Here is a 14,923-nt window from a genome sequence, read left to right as displayed (position 1 = left end):
AAACTGACAGCATTCAGACATGCACGGTGTCTTGGCACAGAAGCACTTCCTAAGAGGCCAGATCTTCAAGGTGCCAGCCAGCCTGCCAGCACTGCTGCCCCAAGTGAGTACCCTCTACACGCAGTCCTCACGGGCCCCAGCACGCTGAGCGGACACATCAGGCTGCCTGGCAGGAGGCGCGACGTGTGCTCCAAAGCCTGTCCTCCAAGCCTCTCTGGGGAGCTTCAATGTAAACACTTTGCAGACTGGGGATTTTTAACACTATAATTAACATCTGTTATTTAGATGTGAGATGCTGTTCAGCAAAGGGAACAGGTGGACACTGCTGTACAGGATGCTGAAGGATGAAGAGCAGGGTCACACCACTGCTGACAAGCCTACACGCTCACTGCATTCGTACAACTTGCCTGAGAGCCACCCGCCTGAGTTAGCAGAAGCACCTATTGCCTCTGCTGGGACCGCTCCTTAAATGTTTTTTATTTCAACAACCTGAGTTCCCGAATGAGGAGAAAGCCCCAAGGGAGTGACACCTTTGCAGAAACTATTGGCCCCAGTATACAAACTCCACAGTCGAGCAATACCCACGGGTCATCAGCTCCTCTGCCTTGAATTCCAGACATCCCCATGCTCACCAGTTTGCAACCACTCACTCCAAGCCACTTTCCTAACCCTCATGAGCGTTCAGTCTCTGCTGATGAAAGGCGTGGCTCTCCCAAAACGCAGGCTTTTGCTAAGACTGGAGTTTTGCTGCCGGTCTTTCCCCATTAACCTCACGAAGTTTAACTCCTGAGATTTTCCAACCTCCATTTAGATAGCCTGACACTCACTACGACTGACAGAATGCAAGGCATTACTGTGGCATCCTTATCCTGTAGCTTTGACACAAAACTCCCGCTTTCTTCACCACCCTGCAGACCTCTTTACTAACTGTTTTGAGAACTGGGAACAATCCTTTTCTAAAGTTTCGCGTCTTTAAGAAGAGGAATAATTTAAACTGCACTCAAGCATCCAAGCTGTTTTATCCATACCTCTCTTTTCTCAGGATTCAAGGAAACCTGCAGTCTGACAGAAAGAATTTAAATTCCCCAAACTTGAAGCTCAGAAACTTGATTCCAGGCAGGAAACAGCTATTTGGAAACAATGATGTTTCCACCAGCAAATTTTACTGCCAACTGCTAACCACTGATGCTACTGATTATCTCTCCACCGATATAAAATATTACTGATGGCAATGCGCTGCCACAGCAGCATGAGCTCTACAGTAAGTAGCACACAAGTGTTTGGAGTGACTGGTCTAACAGCAGAAGCAATTTCCCTGTGTACGTTCTCTTCTGTCCTGTTTGGATCCTACTTATAAGCAGCCATGTCAACATATAATCTATATGCCTATCCCTTAACACTTCCATCTCCTTTCCTCCTTGCCTTACCTACTCACTCTTGTACATCTCAGCCTTTCACAATCCCATCTTTACTCTCCCTTCCCACCACTGCTATCTCACTACTGCTGGTTTTCTTTGTGTATTTTGTCAGATGATGTGTCCTCCTAATTCACCCTTTTGCAACCTGCCTTCACCCCAACTGCCACACTCTGCATGACCTTCCAACTAAACTGTGATCTTTCAGCTTCTTCCCTACTCCTTCCCCTACCACAACCCCTTCTGCTGACCTTCTTCATCCAAGAAACTCTTAGTTGTAAGTGAAAGGTTACACTACATGGAAACATGAGCTCACCTGCTCTGGATATGTACATTTCTGAAGGAAGAATAGCAGATTGTAAATGCACTGTAAGTATGCAAAGTAAAATTAGACCAGAATTTGCAAAGTTAAATATAATTAAAATGCTGGGCACTCTACATTAGCAGACCATGCTGTCTCTGTTTTGCTCTGTGTACGCTCCCAAAGGCAGGCTGAGCAGCTGTGCAAGTCTGCGGCAGTACCACTCCGGACGTGGCACAGCACAAGCAGGCTATGTCCAGGCTTTAATGGCTCTGGCACACTTGGGAACTCAGGCGTTCAGCCCTGGGTAATTCCTAGACAGATGCAGTGGCAGTGTGATGAGCTGCACACCCACCTCTCCCAAGAAAACTGTGTCAGTGTCCCCTGGGCTTATGGTGATGCCAGCCCGATGCCACAGGAGGTGACAGCCAGCAAAGGAGCACAGGCATCAGAAGCAAGGACTTCAGGTAGTGCTTGACCAGCTGCTGCTCCGCGTGTAAAACCCCTATTTAAACTGTCATGCACAAAGGACACAATCCCAAGCCCAACCAGGTTACACACCACAAGGCAGTGAAGGTGTAAGCAGTATTGAGAAGTTATTTCCATATTTCTTCAACCCCAGATGCTGCCAACACCAGTTCAATCCCTGCAGGCTTAGTTTAAATAAGCCTCAGGCTTGTTTGTCTGCATAGCTCATATCATCTCTAGGGTATTTATGAAACAGAGAATAAGGCTGCAGTGCCGCAGTGCCCTTCTTCAGTCCCCAAAGTGCCCTGGAGTACAGTGCAGCTCTGCTGTGCTGCAGCCGTGGTCCAGAAGGGGCAGTCCCTCATTGCAGGTTGACCCAGCCCCGCGGCTGTGTTCCTATGTGGAATATGAATCTCTGCATCTGAGCCATGAGATAGAAAACAAGTTTAACAAAAAACAGACCTGCCTTTGAATGTACCGAGCACAATCCTGCACACCTTTGCATGACTATTTGCCTTCGTACAAAACCCCTAGAATCGTTCCACCTCCAGTTTAAGATTCAACCTGAAACAGGTCACTGGATACTTCTGCCCTTTACAGGAATCTCACACAGAAAACGCAAACATTGGACGCAAAATGCAAACGCAAAAATGAGATTCTTCTGTAACCTTGCAAAAAGCACAGAGCACAACAAATCACTGCCAGCCCTCTGAGTATCGAAGGTTTCTGAGGGCACCATTGATCCTTACAGTAGCATTAAAAATGGACATTAGTACATTTTAAAATATTTTGTTACATTTTCCCAGGGAGAAAGTTCTGTGGCAGAAAACTACGCTGGCAAACAGTTACCTCTTTGTATTGACTCCCCTCTCAATTCATCTGCTAAACCCATAGAAGGAAGTGGCTTTAGTGTTTCAGATGGTTTTGGCTTCTACGCTGCTGAGTACAGTTGGATTAGTTTCTGAAATAGAATTGGCTCTCAAATTATTTGAAGCATTTGTACTCAGTGAATGCTGGGAAATGTCATTAGCGTGCCATAATACTTTTGCTTAATGCTCTCCAAAGTCTATGCCAAAAAAAGGGAAAAACACTGTCTATTTTGATTCTAGCAGCACTGCTTAAGTAACTGTGGTAGCAGATCTAGTGTACTGCCCAAAAATTCAAATAAATTACTGACAGTTACCTTCTATGTAGAGAGTTTATTTCCTTTGTCTGGAGAAGAGACAACGGAAGGTAACAGCAGAGTAAATAAAATACGTATTCCTGTTGGGGTCTCAGCTGTAACCTGGAGCCTCTTTGCCCACCAACCTGCTCACTACCTGCAGTAGATGAGGCAGTAACACAAATCACAATCCATTCCCACCCGCCATGTCAGCAGTTCTGCTAGGTCTCCCCAAACACTGCTGTCTTACTGCGTGCAGTTCCTTGCAGCATTAATTCAACACATTCCTCACCTTCTCTGGGGAGTTCTTTGCTTCAGCGTCTTTTGTCTTCTGCTCCCAACTCCCTCATCTATGTATTAACCAAGTGTTGAGTTTTGAGCTCTTATTTTTCTATCTGCTAATTAATTTCCATCTATGAGCCACCACCTCCTCCTCTCCAGAAGATGCTGCATATAATTCACAAGCCTATTTCCCTGGCAATTAACTTAGAAAATGTATTACCAGTCTTTTTCTTAGTTGTGCCCTACGGCCTGACAGGAGCTCGGGCTGGTGCTCAGAAGGACTGCTCTTCCCAAGGGACCTCCTCCACAGCTAGCTGAAATAGCTTCTGACACTAGCATGGCCCAGGAATTGGTGGTGCTCTGCAAGTAAAGTCTTACAAAGCTATTAAAAACTGTTAGAAGTCAGTCAGAATGTTGAAGTGGGGAGCAGCTGACTTTTTTTTTCCTCCTTAAAATCTGGAAGATTTTCATCAGCCATGTCTTCTTGCAAAGACATTAAGCTGCTGCACAGTCCAGCTACCCTGCAGAGGCAGTAAACACCCCAGAGAAAGAAAAATAAATAAGTAAACAAATGCTGTGAACCCTCCTTAAAAACAAAGCAAACCCCCAGCAAGATCTCTGCCAGGAGGCTGTGGGTGTACATGCTATTGATGGAGATCAGGTTGGGAACATTTAAAAGATGTATTTTAAAAAAAGTCCAACACCACACAAACAAAATCCCAAACAAACTAGAAGAAATTGCTTGCCTGTGGCAAGTCAGATCAACAAGATAATGAAACATAAGATATAGTCATCAGTGCTAATTAAAATGGGGTTCTCTGTAGTGGCAACTTTGGGCCAGAGCCTTGCATTTTTCACCGTAGTGCTTAAGCAGCACCAAGCAAAGGCAGGGGCTGCTCGGCCTCCAACTATTCCTGCTCTACCCTCAGCTCTAATGGTAGAGGATTCTGCCTCTGCTTCAGTTTTCAGAGTGTTTCTTCAAATTCACAATAAAACCAGACCTACTTCATTTCAATCAGGTGCAGCAAGAATGCTCAAGGAAGTCACTCACTCCATTAGCAACAGGTTAATATTGTCCTTTTTCTGTCATTGAGGCACTGATGTCCCACATCATAGACCTGCTGGGAGATAAAGCCAGTGGTGGTTCGCTCTCCCAAACCATTGCCCCAAACACTGGCCACAGCATTTCACACACTGCCCGACACGGGCTGAGGGATCCCTGATGTGGTTTCCACTGCATTTAACATCACCTAATTGTCTTATCACTGCGATCCATGTACATAAAAGCAGCCATGGTTTGCTAAGGAAAGGTTAGTAGTCACAGTCACCCAAAGGCAGCAGTTTTACCTTCCCCTCTGAGCCCTTCCACCCTGCTTCTTCCTTCAGCCTTCAAAAACGTCTCTTTGGCTGCACAGCTAAGTCAATCGTAGAACCAGCCAGAATTAAAAATTAACCCTGCACTGAGTGAGGTACGGGGCCCTTCAGCCCTGCATCCCATCTCCAACAAAGGCAGCCATGGAAGTATTTAAAAACAAACCACACAGGGATGCTACCCCCAAACACCCTCCCCGCCTCCAGAGACTTCTGGCTCAGAAAAAGCTCTCAGTCATAGATGGGATCTTTGTATTTCATAGTCTTTCACGTGTTTTTCTCTCATGCAGATTTGTACAGTTGCTCTTTGCACCTATATGAACACAGCTTAATAAAATGAGGAGCTTCACAGATCTTGCAGAGAAAATGACATTTCCTTGTCGGTTGGAGCCTGCCATCCACTGGCAGCACCCAGTGCCTCTAAATCTGCTGCCAGCTCAGTCCCATCACCTGCTTTCACCCAAATACACACCCTGCTACAAGGAACACAGTAGCATGGGGCTGGGATGAAGCATGCAGGGTCAAGAGAACTATCCTGCCCGTTGCTGTGTGATGCCCTTCAGTTCATAAAAACAATCCCCAAACAAGAGGAAAACCCACACTGTGCACCACATCAAATAAACACAGGGCAACAGGCATTTCTGCTCCAAAGAGGTTACCCCCTAACGAGATCAAATAGCTCAGGACCGCTAAAGGAGTCCAAAGGGCTTGTAGAGGTCATGCTGGTGGGAATTAAGGCCGTACCGAGGTTTTGCTCACCAACCACCACTCTCTAGGTCATATGATAATTCTGATGCAAGTAAGCAGGTTCTGAAATTTATTTATGAAATAGGGACTGATCCACAGCCACTGACATCTGAACTGTGTTGTGCACATGAAGCTGATCTGCAGAAGACCTTGCTGACTCTAGAAGATGAGAGCTGCAGCAAAAGCAATGGTTCCAGCAGCACAGCCAGCCTGCTCTTTGCTTGCTTACCTGCATAGGTACACTTCAGTGAAAACTTCAAGAAGGAAGGAAAAGAAAAGCTACAGAATCAAGAACTTTTTATTTGTTCACCGGAATTTCTCAAATTTTTCAAACTGAAAAAAATGTTCAGATTTCAGGAACTTTCAACTGTTAAAAAACCCCAATAAATCACTTTGAAATGAACAGTTAGGTTCATGGGAAATCTTGCATCAAGCAGTCCACAGGATAACATACTTAGATGTGGGAAACCCCAAACTGATTTTTTCGTGATTACTTTACAAAAAAGACTAGCCATCACCCTGAACACCAAGCAAAACAGTCACTCTTCATGTGCTGTCTAAATCGATTCACATTTAATTTATACTAAAAGCAAAATGTATATGAAAAGTTTCTGCAGAAATCCTTAAAACTGCTTCAGAATGCCTTACAGGTCAGTAGGAAAACCAACATCCCATAAGGAGGGAGGCACAACTGCTGGTCTTCATTGTAAATAAGACAAAGATGGGTCTGAACTCTTCTATATTCTCTAACCCTGTGACAGGTGGGGGCTCCTGCTGCCTTCCTCTCCCACTTTATAACCAACACTTCAGTCTCCCTGCTAACCTAGCTCGAGAGGAAGAAAACAAGGGGTGGGATAAAACCACCAAAGCACTCTAATTTAGAAGTGTTCCCAGCCCTTTTCCCCCACACCCCGTATTTATTTTGGTAAAAACTACTTTGGTGAATTAACACAAATCCATGTATAGTTGCTTGACCATTTCAAAATGGCTGAAATAGAGGAAAAAAAAAAAAAAAAATATTGAGAGATTCCATGCAAGACTGTTACCTTAACAAACATTAAGGATTTCTTGGAAAGACAAAAAATCCCAGCTGTAAAGACATAATCACTTTTCCCTTAAAGTTTTCATCTGGGATTTCACAACCAAGAAATATAGGGTGAGGAACATGACATTAAGCATCGATCCTCCTGTCAAAGGTTTGAAAATTATTCAAGGCTAACAGATAAGCTGGAAAAAATTAGCTGGCCTAGAAGTCAGCTGGACGATGCTAAACTTTTATGAAAAATGAACATACTGCTATTTAGAAACAGTCTTCTCTCAACCTTTATTCATATGGCTAAAATAAAATTTTTTAAACATTTAGTTTCTAAGACTGGCTCTAATCACTACCTATATCACTGGTCACAGAGTTCTCTGGGAAGGGAGCTGGTCAGATGTCTTAGGTAAGCACCACAGAATTTGAAAAGTTCTGCTAGCCTCGATTGAATAGAAAGCTGGAGGAACTACAGAATACCACAGCAGGATGGGCAGAGCCACCTTTCAGGCTTGTCAGGGATGCACATTTGGAGACCAAGAGGAACGAGGGCAGCAGCCTCTCCGTCTATCAGGGACCTACAGACATTAGCAAACCCTTCGTGTTTAAGAACCCACAACGCCTCTCAAGCCGAGCAACTGAACAGAACCAAGAAATGGCAAGCAAATGAGACGACCTACTTTCCTAAGCAAGAAAGAGGAAGATAGCGCATCCACTTCACTTGCCAGCAATGTACTGATGCTGTGAGCTCCCCATCAAAATTACAGTCTTAACACATACAGTCACAAATAGATACTGACGTTCAGGGACTGGAGACATTTCAGTGCTGGTTGTCAAAACCTTGAAATCACGGAAGATGTGTTGGCAGGGACCTCCAGAGATGTCTGGTCCACCCTTCTGCTCCAAGCTGGGCTAACCGCAGAGTCAGGTCACGTTGCTCAAGGCCTTGCCCAGTCAACTTCAGAAAATCTTCCAGGACAGAGAACCCATCACCTCCCTGAGCCCTGCCCCAGAACACAAATGCCCTCCTTGCAAAGAATTTTCCCCACATCCAGCTGGGCTCTCCCTTGGTGCAGAACGTGCCAGCTGGCTCCCACCCCCTCTTTGCTGGGCACTCTGGAGAACAGTCTGGCTCCAGCTCCTCGGTCAGTCCACCACAGAGGATGGTGGTTAGATGCTTCTTCAGCCTTCTTGTCCCCAAACTAAAACTCACTCTGTTCTGCTAGCCCCTCCTACCTCACCTTGTCTTTCCAGATTTCTCCTCCATTTTTCCTGCCTAAAGAGCCTGTATTTATTCCCTGCAGCACTCCAGTCATGGAAGCTATCTCACTGTGTCTGCATAAATCCTACCACTTCCTTAGGGTCCCTTAATTGCTTCATAGGCTACAGGTGTCAGTCCACAAGCAGTGGATAAGCACCCACACACAGGAGGAGCCCCCCTCTGCCCCCCCAGCCCCTGTCCCAGAGGACCAGGAACCTGAACAGACACAGCGCAGCAGTTCAGGCAAAAGGCAACCCCAGAGAGACAAACACAGTAGAGACACATAAAAGGACTATGCTAAGGAGGGGTTTGAAAGGTATGCCAGTGACAAAGTAAGGAGAGATTACTTCTTCAAACAAATACAAGATCCTCAGGTGGGACCGAGTTATGACTGAGGAGATAAAAAGCTCCTCTCCTCATTTCCACTCAGGACACAATTTCAGATTTCAGCTCTCTATGCAGGACTCAGATTAGGTTTCAGCTCAGCAAATCCTTTGGGCAGCAAGCAAACTTCTCCCACATCTCTTGTTTTTAGGAGTGGCAGAAAACGCACAGGGAAAGGAGCCGTCCTCCTCCCTCAGCACAGGTTAGAAAAAAAGACTATACGCTAAAAAGCACTGAGCTCTTTTTCCCAGTGCACCTTTAGCGGTCATCTGCATCATTTCCTGGTCCCTTCCCCCTTTCAACTCACACAGACTACCAGCTCCCTACTGTCTCAGAGCTCACGGTTTACCATCTGTCCTTAATCTTCTCTTTGTACTAACAACATGCTGTAACTGCAACATCTTTTTATGCCACAATCGATAAGGCAGATAAGAACAAACAAGGAAATAGTGAACAGGACATAGTCAGAAGTAATGGTACATCCTGCAGTGCTTCCTGTCAGCTAACCGCTGAAACTACAGAAAAACCCAAACACTTCTTTTGTCTGGAGCTTCACAGCCGTGTGAAAATAAACATATGGAAAAAATGAAAATGCAATTCAAAAATACAGGAAAGAATGCCAAACTTACCAGGCTCTAACTTGATTATTTTTACAGCAGCCAGTTCTCCTGTATGAAGATTTCTAGCCTGAAATAAGAGAGTTAAGACATACTTAATTATATTGTAAAGACATCTCACACAGTCTTACAAACTGTAAGAAGATAAGCTACAATGTCATGTGTTACAAATATGGCACAATGCAATTCGTTGAGAGCAACCTGGGTGAGGATTATCTGGTTTTGGTATTAGCACAGCTTCAACTGAGCTGGGAGTTGTGAAGCATTACTGGCAGTTCCTTTCAACATTTAAAAAAATCCAGCTATCTGCCAGCAAATGAGAGCTCATGCCTCTCAAACACCATTTTTAAGGGTTGTTGAAACAGAGTCGTTTCTGCCATCCATGCTTGCTGGGGTGGTACAAAAGTACCGTGCTGCAACACGGCCTGTCAGCACTGAGCATGCAGGGCTCAACTACCCATGTCATGGTGCTAAACCTCAGCGTGCTCTGAAAGCGGAACTGATTCGTGGAGTGGCAGGGAGAAGCACTGCAGATGCAGCAGACGCAAGTTGTTCACAGGCGGCTGTGACTCAGCTCTGAAAACAAACTCCTTCCAGCAGATCCTGACAGAGATGAGTGGTCCCCATGACCCTCAGAAGGAGAAGGAGGGCGGGAACCTCCAATTAAACCCCTACAGAACTGTCCTCCAGGTACACTGTAAACTTCACAGTGAGAATTCAGTACTGGAGGATCATGTTACAGGAACCTCAGATACAGAAAGTTTTAAGAGGGGATTTCATTAACACTTTTAACTCTAGTAAAATGAGCTCTAAACCACTTGGGCACCATCACCAGAGCTAAACCATATTATTTTTGACATACAACCTAATCCAATTAGGCACTGTGGCATTCCGCTTCTGCCAGTCATCCAAAAGTTACACGAGTCTAAGCCCAACTGTTTCATTCTTACCCTAACAAACATGCAGTCTTCTGAGCATATGAAATCTGGTTAAGAAGTAGATTACAGAAAATAGAGGGAAAACTGGGGTAGGTGGAATCAGTTTAGCAGTTACTTAAGATGATGATGCAAAACAAATTTGCCCCTGTGGACTGAACTGAAGGAAGCCACTACAGAAGAAAACACTCCTGCGTATGGACAAGAAGTCTTAATGTAACAAGTACAACAAGAACTTGAAAGATGAACTCCTCAGTTTTGTCAGCACTTAAGTCAAAATTCCAAATGAGGAAAGGCTTTCCAGCCAGGCAAAAAATCCCCACCAAACCACACAAAAAGAAAAACTCCATCAAACCAACAATAACTGGCCTTTCCAAGTCCCGTAGGACTCAGCCAAGAGATGGGTGTTCAAAATGCAAAAGGACACAAATGTGACTCAACTAAAGTTAAAGAGAACCTAAACAACAGTACAACAGAACCAAACATCTGAAGCCAACAGACCAAATCACTAAACACAGAAACAGATAGTTATCTGCTAACCACAAAGGAAACCTTTACCACTTTTTGAAGTACCTTCCTACTAGAGGTGTTTTTAGACCACAGCAAAATCATTGGTATCCTTCAACATCCAGAAGGAGCATGCATCAAAGCATGGACAACGGACTAGGACCTCTCTTGTACTGGTACACCTAAAAATAGCATTATGAAACACAGACATTTCTGTAAGAGACCAAGGACAGTCTGTCTTGGTGAAGCCAGGGAACCTCCATTATCCACGCTTCTATCCACAAGCACTAAGCTGTTCAGATAAAGGAGATTGCATGAAGATTTCCAGAAGATCTGCTTCATTTCTGAAGTGCAAAAAAAAAAGATCGTATTCCTTACAGATATTCCTTTTCCATATAAGCAATAGCTGCCACAGCTACTGTTATGCTGAAGTTTGAAGGAATGGATGTAGCCTGCCAAAGGTCTTCGGTACGCAGACTGCTTGGCAGGGACTTGAAGGTTCAGGCCAGAGGAGATCACTGCAATTACTGGCTCTCAGCTCTCACACATGATGGGCCATACATATTCACCAAATTGTGTCCTGCTGCTATCCAGTATCAGCATTAAATTTTTGCATATAATCTATAGCTTGGACATGGACTATCTTGGGTTTCGACCACCATACTTTGTCTGCTGGAATGGAAAGCTCTCCAACAAAGGGTTGGTATTTACGAGCTAAATGCATCAAGTTGTCTAAGCCACTAACCCTAAGACCGATTTTCCAGTCCTACAGTTTAATCATCCAACCGAACACATTCTCAAGTTGATGACACCAAGACACATATGCTACTTACCTCCTGTTGTGCCAGCACCAAAAGCACTGAGCATCCTCTGATCCTCAATATCCTTGTTTGGATGCTCATATACAAGAATTGTATTAGATCTTCAGTCTAGACAGTCGCATTGCAAGTATGCAGCAAATTACCCAGACTGCTTTCCCAAGAGATGTCACCTGTCCACAAACAGGACTGACTGCTTTTGTACCTTCATCTTGGGTTGCACCAGCTTTACACGGGTATATACACATCTCTCTCTGCTGTCACTCTTGTTTTTTTAAACTTTTCTCTTCCACATCTTTCTGTCAGCTGAAAACTCAATCAATAATGAATTACTGTTGTCTTGCGCATCATTTAAAAATGTAATAAGGTGAGGGCTAAAACCTGGTTCTCCATGGTACATACCTAGATATGAAAACTGTCAAACAAGGATTGCTCAAATCATTTTGAGACATGTTAAAGAAATTCTCAACTGACTGCCTCTGGGTGACCCACAGTTTGCATCATTCTAAGTTTTTTTTAAAAGGACTGTGTAGCATCAAGGAAGTCATGGACGGGAATGCACTATATCAACATTGTTGACTTTATGAAGCAAAACTGAAATTTTGCTAAAAAATTATATTTAACAAAAATATGTTAACCATCATTTCCATGATGTAAAGAATTAGAGTTAATGATCATCAATTTGTCTTATTGATATACTTCTTCATTGGAGGAGGGGGCAGAACTGAAGTTAAGGGAAGAAATTACAGTTCTCCTAGTCATGTTATTTACATTTTTAAAGCTCAACAGCAAAATATCTGCCTCCTACCCATCCCCTGAAATTTCCTCAGTATTTCAAGTCTTAATTCAGAATTAGCTGAAACCAACCAGAGGCCAGGGGAGCTGCTCTCTCCTGCATGCCAAATAATCCAAACCTGCCAATTAACAATTGCTGTTCAGTATCTCATGAGCTATTACTGACATAGCAAGTTATCATTTACATGCTTTTATCACACAAAGGTGACCCTGATAGCATGAACTTCAAATTCTAATATTTCTAGTAGATCTCTTCAAATTCTATTATTTCTAATATTTCAATCTAATGAAAGATAAAACCTGTTAGATTTCTTATTGTCTTAAATTCTGCTGGCCTTAATTCCTTCAATACGTAAGGAAGTCTCCTAAGAACTCAGCTTGCTGTGCTGAGTCCACATCCCCATCAGCAACATGGTCCAGTTCCCACATGACAGAAGCAGAGCCCAACTTCCCTGACAGATCAGGGGACTTGCTGTAAGATTTCCCTGAAATCTTTTACTGTCTGTTAGTATTGATCTTAATTTCATTTAATGAGACTCAAAACTGAAAATTATGTTCCAGATTACTCCAAACAGAAATTAAAACTGTAAGATTTTGGCAGAAGGATTGCAAAGCTCCAACAGAAAACTTGACCTACACAAGAACAGGACCAGAACAAGGGTATATCTGAATGAGGTGAGCCACACAAAGTTATTTTGCTCAGTGTCATATCCAGAGTATATTTACTGTGAAAGAGGAGCTAGGTAGTAGTCTTTCAGTCCTCAGCTGTCCTACAACCTGCTACAGGATGAGTGACAGCATCCCACTGAGCAGAGCTCTTTCAGAGTATTTTAGCAGCTAGCTACTAATATTACAGAACATCACACAGTTTGTGTTTCAAATAAATCACAAGTATTCCTTTTTTTTTTTTTTTAATATCCCACTACATAGTTGTAGCAACCTAGGAGATTACATGCCACTAGTTTAATGTGACAGCACAATAATCACTACACCTTTTTTCCCCAGTGTACATCAGAACCAGCCAATGCAACCCAGATTCCCTAAAGCATACACGCAGTTGTACCAAAGCAGATTAAAGGCTCCTTTAAACCCATGGTCCAGTCTCAAACAGCAAATGTTTCAGAAAGTGGTTAAGAGCAGAGCAAGCAAATGGTGGCACACTCCTGGTGCACTCTCCCAGCAAAGGAATCCAGATCTGCACAGTGCCTGCTGTGACAAGGACTAGCTGCAGACAGAGCCTGTGTTAGGCTGTCAGTCCAGGAGCAACACACGTTCTTCCAACCTAGGCACAACATCAGCGGTGTACCCAAATGCCACGCTCCAAAGTGAGAGGTGTGCTACTAGTAGGACTGGGGTTTTGGGGAGCTGAGAGTTTTATGGTATTGTACACCAAAAAAATACCGGGTTTTCCCACCAAGGCTTAACTTTGTTCTCAGAACCGCATGAAAAAGCTGTTGTGGGACAGTGGAACCCAACATGACACCTGCAGCAATCCCTGTGTGTGATACTTCCCACCACACACCCAAACAATGCAGATGAGAAAGCACATTCTGGGTAGGACACTTTCTGTAGCTAATGACCAGAAATAACACAGAAAACTGGTTTCAGAACCAGTTCTGCACTCTGCAGTTTTGGTTTATTTATTAAAAGTGCAAGCCAAACAGTTCCACCCTAGGGGGTCCACAGTACGAAGCTGTGTGAGATGGTAAAACGCTGGAGAAACATTTCACTTGGACATCTGAATGCAAGTTTATGTGCTCACTCTCCTTGTCCAACCACTTTCTTCTTCAACACTGAGGAAGAGAAGGGGAAGATTCAGACAGCGATATCATTCTCAAGCCTCCAAATTAGTATTTTTGATCTTCCTGCTGAAATCCCTTTCTTGCCCCAAGGCTGTTGTCTGATCTCCAGCCTTGGATCAACAGCTCAATTCACCAGAAGAGCTGGCTGTTTGACCCTGTCTTCATTTAATCTAATCATAACTGCAGCTCCTGTGGCAACCCTCCCATGCATCCCCATCTTATTCATTCCTTGCCAAGCTTCACTCATCAGTGGCCATGACATTTTGCTGTCCCAAGTACTGCCTGCTTTCTCCCCAGTTACTGCAGATACCTTCAAAAGGCACCTTGACCTCCTGCACAGTGATGGAAATAGAAGTTTATCATCTGCTTTCTAGTTTCTGACCTCTTACACTTTATAACTCTTAACCTGCTTTATGCAGTTTTGCAATTCCCATTATGCTGCACTGTTCTTTCCATATCTCCCAGTATCATCAAACAATAACTTGAATTCACCTACCCCTTTCTCTGAATTCATACCTACCACTGCCTAGAGCTCTCAGCCAACTAAGGTGACCCAAAGAAATGTCTCTCACCTGGGCTGCTCTAAATCCATGAAAACAGATTCCTTTCTTACACACAGGAAGCACAGCAGGTATTTGAGTTGTGATTAAAAAAAAAAAAAAGCCGAAATATTACAGGTGTTAGGGCAATAAAAAAAAAAAAGATACCTGATACAGGATACCTGAACAAACCATGAGTACTGCATATATACATGCCAGAAGGTGGGGTCACTGAGACCTTGAAACATGGGACGGGATCTTGAAGATGCCACAACAAGCAGCCCATCTGTGGAGTAAAACTTAATAAAGCAACTGTGACAGCTTGGCACAACCACCAGACCCTTCAGCAGCACTTCAGCCATGAGCTTTTCTACATAAGAATTTGGATTTCACTTCATGGTGCAGCATCCCTCTCCCATACGAAACAAACGCTCCCATGGACATGCCACATTCTGGTATGTAACTCTGCTTCAATTTTTTTAACCT

General features: G+C 43.8%; 1 protein-coding gene across 3 annotated transcripts in view; it reads right to left on the bottom strand.

The window, feature by feature from the left end:
• MAP4K5 (mitogen-activated protein kinase kinase kinase kinase 5) overlaps nt 1-14,923 on the bottom strand; it is a 72,591-nt gene that overhangs the window by 40,112 nt on the left and 17,556 nt on the right. For 2 of the 3 annotated variants that reach the window (XM_055805243.1, XM_055805237.1), the window contains exon 3: nt 9,054-9,111. In XM_055805243.1, coding sequence (XP_055661218.1) covers nt 9,054-9,111 — 58 coding nt within the window. Of the gene's footprint in view, nt 1-9,053; nt 9,112-9,242; nt 9,461-14,923 lie in introns of those variants that run through there. The other variant, XM_055805250.1, reaches the window with a different exon arrangement.

This window comes from Falco peregrinus, chromosome 1 (genome assembly GCF_023634155.1).
Source record: "Falco peregrinus isolate bFalPer1 chromosome 1, bFalPer1.pri, whole genome shotgun sequence".
Lineage (NCBI taxonomy): Eukaryota > Metazoa > Chordata > Aves > Falconiformes > Falconidae > Falco > Falco peregrinus.
This window is presented reverse-complemented; position numbering and strand designations above follow the sequence as displayed.